At 43.7% G+C, this 11,549-nt stretch overlaps 1 protein-coding gene across 1 annotated transcript; it reads left to right on the top strand.

The window, feature by feature from the left end:
* Nucleotides 1-2,330: 2,330 nt before the first annotated feature.
* LOC137164732 (olfactory receptor 6N1-like) lies at nt 2,331-3,314 on the top strand. The gene has a single exon (XM_067565669.1). It carries the CDS (start codon nt 2,331-2,333, stop codon nt 3,312-3,314), a length of 984 nt encoding a protein of 327 aa, XP_067421770.1.
* The last annotated feature ends 8,235 nt before the right edge of the window (nt 3,315-11,549 follow it).

Here is an 11,549-nt window from a genome sequence, read left to right as displayed (position 1 = left end):
CTTTTCAGGCAGATACAAGGTTTTTTTAATGAGTTAATTGCAGTTTGCGAGGGAGATAGATATGGAAGACGGACCTTGGAACCCGTATCATCATCGGCATCAAACACTCTTAGTCTACTGAGGACTGTTGCGCCAGCCAGAATGACCCCAGCTGATGACATTGCCCAGGGATCATAGAGAGAAGTTCCCAGATCTGGCTGGATCCTACAAATCCATCGGGCTACTCTGCAGGTGACACCAGGTAGTTTCAAGGTGTGCATGTCTTTGCATAAGACATATCCTGCTCTCGGAAATGCTGATGGAAAAGGTCACGTATGAGATTCCAGCTTGTCAGGCACCATCCCACAGATCAATGAACCTTTTGTTTTCCCCACTCATTTTTCTTAAAAAAAAAATTAAAAAATAATTCATAGAAAAGAAAATGCTGTATTAAAGTAACTCACTCCACGTCACTTAATCTAATGCAAGGTTTTAGAACACTTATGTAACAGGAAGGTGGTGAAACTTAATGAGTAGATTTCTTGGAAAATGAAAACTTTTGATCTCGCACAGCAAGTTTGCAGATAACACTAAGCTAGGGGGAGTGGTTGATACCCTGGAAGGTAGGGATAGGATGCAGAGTGACCTAGACAAATTGGAGGATTGGGCCAAAAGAAATCTGATGAGGTTCAACAAGGACAAGTGCAGAGTCCTGCACTTAAAATTGAAGAATCCCATGCACAGCTACAGAAGGGGGACTAACTGGTTAGGCAGCAGTTCTGCAGAAAAGGACCCGGGGGTTACAGTTGATAAGAAGCTGGATATGAGTCAGCAGTGTGCCCTGGTTGCCAAGAAGGCTAATAGCATATTGGGCTGCATTAGTAGGAGCATTGCCAGCAGATCGAGGGAAGTGATTATTCCCCTCTATTCGGCACTGGTGAGGCCACATTTGGAGTATTGTGTCCAGTTATGGGTCCCCCACTACAGAAATGATGTGGACAAGTTGGAGAGAGTCCAGTGGAGGGCAACAAAAATGATTTAGGGGCTGGAGCACTAGACTTATGAGGAGAGGCTGAGGGAACTTGGCTTGCTTAGTCTGCAGAAGAGAAGAATGAGGGGGGATTTGATAGCAGCCTTCAACTACCTGGAGGGGGTTTCCAGGGAGGATGGAGCTAGGCTGTTCTTAGTGGTGGCAGATGACAGAACAAGGAGCAATGGTCTCAAGTTGCAGAGCGGGAGGTCTAGGTTGGACAGTAAGAAAAACCTTTTCCCTAGGAGGGTGGTGAAGCACTGGAATGGGTTACCTAGGGAGGTGGTTGAATCTCCATCTTTAGAGGTTTTTAAGCTGTGGCTTGACCAAGCCCTGCCTGGGATGATTTAGCTGTGGTTAATCCTGCTTTGATCAGGGGGTTGGACTAGCTGACCTCCTGAGGTCCCTTCCTATTCTAATATTCTATGATTCTGAGGGAGTTTTAGCAGTAAAACTTGGTAACATTGGGGAAGAATTTCAAAGCAGCAGTTAGGTGCCCAACTCTGTCATAAGCCAATGGGAGTTGGGCACCTAACTCTAATTTGCGGCTTTGAAAATCTCTCCCGTTATTATTTAGAGCTCACACTGTGATATCCTAACAAGCTCTGAATAGTGTTTTACACTTTATATCAAAGGAATAAGTGGAATAAGGTATTACAGCATTTGTTAAAAACGTAACGTTTGCAGTAATGTTGTAGCCATGTTGGTCCCAGGACCTTAGAGAGACAAGGTAGGTGAGGAGATATCCTATTGGACCAACTTCTGTTGGTGAGAGAGGCAAGCTTGTAAGTTATACAGAGCCGAAGAAGGCTACACTACGAAGTTAAGTGATGTAAGCTGCCTTGCGTCAGGTGTCTTCTCTAGCATGTTAACTAGCTGGGGTTAAAAATTAGAGTAGGGATGGACTTTGAAAGACATACATTGAAGTTAGTCACCAACGGTCAGATTTGTAAAAGTATTTAAGTGTAAAGAAGGAGATAGGCATCTATCTAGATAGATCCTCCTAGGTATAAAGACTCCTAACCCCCATTGATTTCAATTTCTACCTGCTTTTTTAGGTGCCTAATACCTTAGAAATTCTGGCCCCATCTCTCATTAGCTTTCTCTGGCCTCTGAGGCTGTAATATCTTGGTGAACGGATACAGAATATTTCTGATTTATTCTAGGAGTCAAAAGATCGCCCTTCTTTTCACGTTCTATGATCACCTGAACATTGGTCTGGGATGAATAGCAGGAGAGGAAAAGGGTTGTGGTTTTTGGAAGATTTCTGACTCCACTAAGAACTCTACAAATTGTGTTTCAGGGTTTGTTTTATTTTCTCATGGCAAGAACAGAATGGGGAAATCAAACGGCCATCACAGAATTTGTCCTCCTGGGATTTGGATATCTCCAGGAGCTACAGATTTTTCTCTTTCTTCTGTTTCTCATCATCTACATTGGGACCATGGCCGGGAACATCCTCATCGTTGTGCTTGTGGTGGCTGATCAGCACCTTCACACCCCCATGTATTTCTTCCTGGGGAACTTATCCTGCTTGGAGATCTGCTACTCCTCCACCATCCTTCCCAGGATGCTGGCCAGTCTCTTGACTGAGGACAGAAGCATTTCTTTCCTTGGGTGCGTCATGCAATATTATTTCTTTGGTTGCTTAGTAGCGACAGAATGTTACCTGCTAGGGGTGATGTCTTATGATCGGTACTTGGCGATATGCAAACCCCTGCACTATGTAACCCTTATGAATGGGAAACGCTCCCGCCAGATAGCAGCTGGCTCTTGGATCTGTGGCTTACTGACGAATACCATAATAACGTCTTTAATGTCACAATTACTCTTCTGTGGGCCCAACGAAATTGACCATTTCTTTTGCGATTTAACCCCAGTGTTAAATCTCTCCTGCAGTGACGCCCACTTGGTGGAACTCGTCACTTTCATCCTGGCCTCCATAGGTACCATGCCACTATTCCTATTAACTCTGATGTCCTACATTTATATCATCTCCACCATCCTGAGAATCCCTTCCACAACGGGGAGGCAAAAGGCCTTTTCCACCTGTTCCTCCCATCTCATCGTGGTGACAGTTTTTTATGGGACCCTGATCATCGTCTATATAGTACCAGAAACCAACGCGCTGAGAGAAGTGCATAAGGTGTTGTCACTTTTCTACACAGTCCTGACACCTATGATCAATCCTCTCATATACAGCCTAAGAAATAAAGAAGTAAGGAAGGCCCTAGGTAATGCTGTCAACAAATTCATTGTCTTCAGAGAAACTCAGGCAAAATCAAGCTGTTTTCGTCTACTTTAACGCCAGGTTGGAAAATAGAGTTGGGAATTTGCTTTTTCTTTTTTCTGTGTGAAAAAATTACAAAAACAGGCAAGCGAACAAAAAATTAATGGAAAAATTCCACCTCAAATTTTTGGTTTTAAGCTAAAAATGTTCAGTTTCTTGTCATGGTGACAGATATGGCAATTTCCTGCCATATCCTGATTGAATCAAGTTTAAGTATTGTATTAACGGAAATGTTTATGGATTATTGTGTGCTGGGATTGTATAGGACCTCTCGAGGGCGGAGATGTGACAGATGTGAGACCTGGGGGTTTAACGGACTTTTGGAGCAGAAAGATTTATCGTCCTGGGGAACGTCTAAGGGGAGGTGAATGCAAATTCCCCATCTCTGGTTCTGCAAAAACCCAACCACTTGTAGATATGCCTTGAGCCGTGGGACATTGTCTGCTGGTCACCTATTACGTGACAATAAGATCAAAGGCCATACTGGCTAAGGAAAAGACTTGACCATTCATATAATCATAGAATATTAAGGTTGGAAGGGACATCAGGAGGTCATCTAGTCCAACCCCCTGCTCAAAGCAGGACCAACCCCTATTAAGTAATCCCAGTGGTTCTGATTCTGAATCTGAGATAATTATGAACTTGTAACTATGGGGAAACCCAGGTGTGGGTTTTGAAGGACTGACCCTACCATAGCCCCAGGTTGGAGTTGGGGTGGACTCTGGGAAGCTTTTTTGCATGCATGTAGGTTCTTTTATTTTCTTATTCTGTTTTCTCTGTAATGCTTTCACCTTAAGAATAAATGTGCTTGCTTATAAAGAGTTGGGCGGTAACTTACAACTGGTGACAATTACACTGTTTGTAGCCTCTGGAGAGAAAGCAAAGAGCTGAAACTGGCCTATTTGGGCAGTCTGGCTCGCTGGGAATGTCACTGTGTAGGCAGGGAACTTGCAGCTTGGGACAACCCTGGGCAGGAGGGAAAGAAACGTGCAAAGATGTTTTCTGTGTTTATGGGTGTTTTAAAGATAATCCACATGTTGTTCCAAAAACAATCTTCTTGGCATTAAAACAACCCTATGGATATTTTCTGTGAATCCTTATTTTTCCATGAAAAAAAGCAGTCATAAAAACGGGACCATCTCGAAAATGATTGTGCAGGGGCAGAAGGATGGAATCCCTCTGGGCTTTTGACAAACACGGGGTTAATGAGAACACCCTGTGAGGTTTTGTAGAGGTTTTACTCGTTGCAGCACGTGTAATGACTGCATCAAGCCAAGCAATGTAGTGTCCCATTGTACAAGCATGGTCTCAATCACTGCATCTTACAGCAAAGTCCATGGTGGAAAAAGTGAACTGGACATATGTCCCGCTGAGACTTGATTTCTCTCAAATTATCATACACAAACGATGTTCTGAGACCTATCAAAATTGGTTCAATACCAAAATTAATGACCCACTTAGGGTGTGGAAAAGACCTGTGAGCTTCCTTACAGAGAATGCAGTCAGACTTAAGAGAAGTGTGATGAACACTGTAGTGGGAGGTTGTCCAAATGGGGGCACTGCAGATACTGAAAACTTAAATTTAAAGATGAATGGGTTTACTAATGGGGTCATAAAAGCAGCAAAAGCCGGAGGAAGTAGCTGTTTATTACTTAATCACCACCTGTTAACAATGGATAATGTGCATTTAATTGCCCAAGATACTAAATATATTAACATCAATATTACCTCTATTATTAGTCACTTTGAACACCAGGAGGTTTTGTGCGATGTATGGAAATAAGATTTTGAATTTGGCCAAGCCCAGCTTAGCTGAGATACACGTGTGCAACAGTGGCCTTGGTTCTGGACGAGCACAGCTATCCGGCCAAAATATAAACCACATTACCTTGAACGTTTTGCTATTTGCCAAATTTTTTCAAATGCTAAATTTGGGAAAGGATGGACATAACCAAATTTTAATGGCAGTCCTCAGATGGACCACACCCTCTGTAAAAATATTTTATGCTAAGAGCAGGGGAACTTTTATAAATAATACATATACACAGCCCTACCTGAGTATTGGCCTGATAAAATGTGTTGAAATCAATCAAGCAGGTTTTTCCCAAGCGCAATTAACTAGTCAGTTTCCACCCGTTACAAAATGACCCCTAAGACGGAATGGCACGCCCCACTGAAGCGTTGGTTCCCATAGGCAACCTTCTTCACCAACAAATGCAGGATATAAAAAAGGTCCAGGAGCAGGTGATGACATTTCCCAGCCATCCCAGAGGACATCATCTTAGCAGAACACTCAACTTAATTCTGGCGATCGTGCAAACGGTAACGGGAATTGCTCCAATTGTGCTGCTCTGTTGTATGCATTGGCCAAGGAAAACGGAAAAGTTACAACATCAGATTGGAAAAGGACTAGTTAATAAAGCTGGGATGATGGATGATATTTACTAACCCTTTATTACTTGTGCAGGCTTTGGTATATATGAATTTTAGATATTTTTATGTTACCCTTACATTTTACTATCCTATTATTTAGCATGGGTTAGTATATCTGACTATATTTACATATTAAAGGAGGGAGTACAGGATACTGGAGGGGGATGTTTTGTTCGAACTAGCAGGTGCCAGGAGAAGGGTGATAACTCACCATGTGTGAAATGTAGCACGTAACTGGTTTGCATCAATGTATAAAAGGAGAAATATTGGAAGGGCAACTTTGTCCAACCGAGGGGGCAACAATGTGATCCATCCCCAGGAGCTGTGCAAACAAATCAGATGTAGATTCCTTGTTTAGTGGGGCATAAGTGGATTCCATCTTGTTAGTTTCTTGCAGTGAGCTCTTTCCTGGAACTTGTACTATTGAACCTAAAAGTATCTTGATAAGTTCTCTTTGTGTGAGTGAGGAATGTATGCACAGGACATAAAAAGACACCAACCTAAACTGCTCTAACAACAGAAAGGGGAGTAAAGATGCCAACTGCCCTGCTAACCCTGAAGGTTGAAGAATAGCTATCAATAACCCTAAAGTGCAAATTAACGACCCTAAAGTACAGAGGGATCCACCCTGTGAACAAACAAAGTACAGAAATAAGAGACTAGTCCTGCTTTCAATTAGCTGGTGATTAACAACTATACTGAACCTAGAGGCCGCATGACACAGCAAGGCCCATAGACTTACATGAGAGGCAGCAAGTATAAAAGATGGGGTAAAACATGGAAATTTTGGGTCTCATTCTGCATTTGTCATCCTGGAGCATCGGATTCGTGACCGACAGAGGCCCGGCTCCCTCCTCGTGCCCAGCCTAGCTGGCCACTCGGCTGGCTCGAGCAACACATAAAAGGACTGGTCATTATATGACACCAGCTTGCAGAACTTCTTGGGTGTGAACATGTGTGTGAATGTGACGGCTTTTTGATGTTCTTACATTTACCATAAAGGCAGCGTGTTGCTTTGTCCCCCTGACTAAGATCCTTCTCATCTTTTCTTTTACAAGTATAACAGCATCCTGGGGGGTTGACTGAGCTGGTACCATTGTCACGCGAGCGTACGTGTTGGCATATGGGACCCTAGGACTGTGCTTTGTCGACAATAAACCCAGCCGAGCGCCTTTGCCACTGAACTGAGCCTGTGGTCTTTCTTTCTGAGAAACATCAAGGGCTGCTGAAGCAACCTGTTGCCACCGGAGTTCCAAGAACTGCAGCATTGAACATTGCAACGGCAACCCACATCACTTAACCACAGGGCGTCGTGAGCACTAAGACGTGGAGGCAGCCCCAGATGTGGACCTAGGTTCTCTTCCCCTCAAGCCCCATAAACGTGGCAAACCGGTGGCTTTCTTAGACTAGATGACCCTGGCCATAACTTCTAACCCCATGGGCCAATGATTCCTGCACTGTAGGGTGAATTGGAATAACAAATAAGCGGAAGAATTGATGCTAAAGCCAGTCAGCAGGAGCAATTCTACAGCTCTCCTTCTTGCTCACCGTAGGACGTACTTTAGATACTGGCCTGAGATAGACCAGTGAGGAATGCAAGGGTTCAAGCACCAGGATTTTGAACTAGTCAAACTGAGTCAAAATGACCCTAGTTATCTCTAACTTCCTAAATGCACCCAGGATAGAAAACAATGTTCTGAACATCTGGTATTGTCCACACATGCTCCATTTATCAACCAAAGGGCACATCTCTTATCTCCAGTGCTGACAAGGAAGATGCTCTATCTTAGGTTTGAAGACTGCTAATTAGTTGGAGTCGGTCCAACTTTGAGCAGGGGGTTGGACTAGACGACCTCCTGAGGTCCGTTCCAACCCTCGTCTTCTACGGTTCTATGAATTACCCTTCTTGCTTCATCATGGAAAACTCCACCAGCCTCTGATGCCTCAATCCCCAGTTCTCCGATCCATTCCCCAGGTTGTTGGCCCCCCATCCTATCTGCCCCACCCCATGTTATCAGCCTCTTTCACTTGAGTTCTGCTCCATCTGCCCCCAGGTCCTCCACCTCCGGCCTGCCTCACTCCATCTGATCCCTGACCCATGTCCTAATCCCCCCACTGTTTGCCCACCCCCACCTGAATCCAACCCCATCTGGCCTGTGTGTCCTGGTATCCCCCTGGGTCCTGGCCCCCCCATCCCCACTTTGTGTCCGGTCCCTCGATATTATCCTGGCTATTGCTCCACTAAGGCTTGGGTTGCTTGGTTTCTCTCCTCTAGTTGATCTGTGGCTGGTGAAGCAGAGTCCTGTCTTGGGACCAAGCGTTTCAGTTGGACTTGAAAAGATAAAAGCCATTGGATCTTGATGATGGAGCGGCACGATGGGTAGGTTGATGCAGAGATGCCGTGGCTTCGAGGAGGGAAGACCTTTTAGCTAAAATAGGAGGTTTGGGGGCCACAGGGAGGCTTGGCTTTTATTCTTATTCTCAAAATCTTTCCCATTTTTGGCAGCTAGTGCAGCAAAACTGTCTCAAGTTTTCCCCCACCCCAGTCGTCTCCTGCCCCTCGGATGCCACACTTAAGATCCAGGCAGTTTAAAAGCATGAAGAGTGAAAAAATAAGTTGCAAACCTGAGTGCCCCTTACCAGTTTTTTTGCTTTAACAACCATATTTCCTGTTGATTTTCAAAGCACGCTGCTTTTTCCCCCTAAGAGCAGACGCAGACAACCACAGGAAATGGACTAACCATTCAGCCAGTGACACTGTTTCTCCCCGTGTCACGAAAGTGCACAAAATAAAATATACTTAAAATTTTCTCACCCCCTTCTCCCTGTCATTTTAGGAAACTTTACTCACAATAACAGATTTTTAAGCAATCTGACATGCTTTTTCAGTTAATGGCATCTCCGATGTGACGCTAAATAAGTATCTTGGGTTAGTTCAAGCAATACAGCCTGGCTAGCGTGGATGCAGTTATACAGTGATAGGCTTGACAGCGTTCGATTTCCATGTTTTCTTTTATACCTTTGGCAGATAATATTGACTGGAGACCAATGGGTTAGGCAGCAGTTCTGCAGAAAAGGACCTGGGGGTTACAGTGGATAAGAAGCTGGATATGTCAGAAGTGTGCCCTGGTTGCCAAGAAGGCTAAAGGAGGTTGGACTAGATGATGTTCTGAGGTCCCTTCCAACCCCATCTTCTACGATTCTATGGATTGTTTGTAACAGACTGCTTTGGAAATTGAAGCCATGCAGTTTTTCAACATGTATACTCACAACTGTGTATCTAAGCTGATATCACAGTAGCACAGATGAACGTGCACTATTTTGGGAAAGCACTGCTTCCACTTTCATTTTTATTCATGGTCCGTGATTGATCATACATCTGAACATAACTACTGAGTCTCATGACTTCACTCAGCCCTTTGAGCTAACAATGATCTTATCACAGATGAAAATACCAATTGCCAACATATTCATGAAAATATGGAAAAATCATCCCACTTTTATGTCGACCTCGATATGCTCACTTGTTTTGGTAGTGATTGAAGAGATAATGGACTCTGACTTTAAGTGCCCAGAAGACCAGACGATGAAACATATTTACACCTTCCTCTCTATTTCTTTATACCAGTTGTGATTTTGATTTTGCTAGGCTTAGTTTTCCAGATCGACTATGAACATTGGTCTGATAAAGCAAAGAAAGTCTGCGGTAGTCAGCTATGCTGCAAATATTTTCCTTCCTGTAAAGACGGCATCAAGTGTGTTATTTACTCTTGTTTAAATGTTGTTTTACCTCCTTTATTGTGGATAGCGATCCTTCTTCTGGATGGAAGATATATTGAGTGCCCATATAAATCATTTAAGGGGAACATCACAGAAGAAAACCCACAGCAATCAACAAAGGCTTATCTGTTTTCCCAGGTAAGATTTACCTGCCTTAAGAGATGAAATAATTTTTCATTCAACCAGCCAGTTTTCTTGAGTTGCTCTAGAATTTTGCTACTTGTGCTTTAAATTCAGCAGGAAAAGTCGTTTCTATTAAAAATTAGAGAAAACCAGGGCCTGCTGGAAATTGCTGCCCCTCTATCCTGTTTTCTGGACTAGAGATAGAATTCGGCCTTTTGGTTTTATATTCAGCACAAAAAAGAGTTTCTATTAAAAAATTAGAGGAAGCCAGGATCTGCCACCGGGTTATTACACAGTGTGAGCTGAGGTTTCATTATTTCTTCCCCTTTGTAAAAGGATGTCCATCCTTGATTGTAGAACTCAGGCATGGAATAAAAATATATGTAAGAGTACTTATGCCAGGGTTGTTAAAGGATGTCTGAGAGGTGGAAACTAGACAATGAGTGGAATTTTCCAAATTCATTTCACTGGTATCACAAAATATACGAAATTCTTTTTCACTGTTTTCCTTTTCTTGCTTGGATGGGAAATGTCTCTATTAATAAAGGGAAGAGAGTGTGTTTTTTCCTCTCCTGGGGCAATCCCAAATGTTTGAGTCCTTGAAGTAATGTAGGTCCAGATTCTCAAAAAGGCAAGGTGGATGAGGTAATGTCTTCTATTGGTTCAACTTTTGTTGGTGAGAGAGCCAAGCGTTCAAGATCACGCTGAACTCTTCCTCAGATCTGTGTAGCCCAGCTCCTGTTTGCATATTCCAGGGGAGTTACAATGCCTTATTTCCAATCTGTAGTTGTCTAGCTTCAATTTCCAGCCTTTGGATCTTGTTAGACTGTTGCCTGGAGCATTACCAGCAGATCGAGGGAAGTGATTATTCCCCTCTATTCGGCACTGGTGAGGCCTCATGTGGAGTACTGTGTTCAGTTTTGCCCCCCCACTCCAGGAAGGATGTGGACAAATTGGAGAGAGTCCAGAGGAGGGCAACAAAAATGATAAGGAGGATGGAGCACAAGACTTATGAGGAGATGCTGAGGGAACTGGGCTTGTTTAGTCTGCAGAAGACAAGAATGAAGGGGAATTTGATAGCAGCCTTTAACTCCTGAAAGGGGGTTCCAGGGAGGCTGTTCTCAATGGTGGCAGATGACAGAAATGGGAGCAATAGTCTCAAGTTGCAGTGGGGGAGGTCTGGGTTGAATATTAGGAAAAGGTTTTTCACTAGGAGGGTGGTGAAGCACTGCAATGGGTTACCTAGGGAGGTGGTGGAACCTCCATCCTTAGAGGTTTTAAAGGTGTGCCTTGCCAAAGCCCTAGTTGGGATGATATAGCTGAGGTTGGTCCTGCTTTGAGCAGGGGGTTGGACTAGATGACCTCCTGAAGTCCTTTCCAACCCTCATCTTCTATGATTCTATGCTTCTATGATAGACTGAAGAGTCCATTATCAAATAGTTGTTCCCCGTATAGGTACTTATAGGTGTGATCAAGTCACACCGTAACCTTATCTTTGATCAGCTAAATAGATGGAGCTCCTGGACTCTTTCACTAGAAGGCAAGTTTTCCAATCCCTTAATCATTTTTGTCTTTTCTCTGAACCCACTCCAAATTACCAACATCCTCCTTGGATTCTGGACACCAGAATGGGGCACAAGATAACAGGAGAGATCACACCAGTGCTACATAGAGAGGCTCTCTACTTGTACTCGAGATTCCACGATTTGTGCAGATAATAGAGGAAAGCAGACTAGATGACTCAATGGTCCCTTCTGGCCTAAACTCTATGATGATCACTGTAGCTAGATATAAATAAAAGAACTTATCGTCTAGACCAGGGATATCCGAACGTACTGACCTGCCTCCCTGCTGGGCAGAATCCTCTAGCCTGGCCATCCTGCTGCAGGGCAGAAGCTCTGAGCTCCCAATCCC

Source organism: Emydura macquarii, unplaced genomic scaffold (genome assembly GCF_026122565.2).
Source record: "Emydura macquarii macquarii isolate MOO-44397 ecotype Brisbane River unplaced genomic scaffold, CSIRO-AGI_Emac_v2 contig_2688, whole genome shotgun sequence".
NCBI lineage: Eukaryota > Metazoa > Chordata > Testudines > Chelidae > Emydura > Emydura macquarii.
Note: the sequence above shows the minus strand (reverse complement) of the source record. Positions and strands in the feature narration are given on the sequence as shown.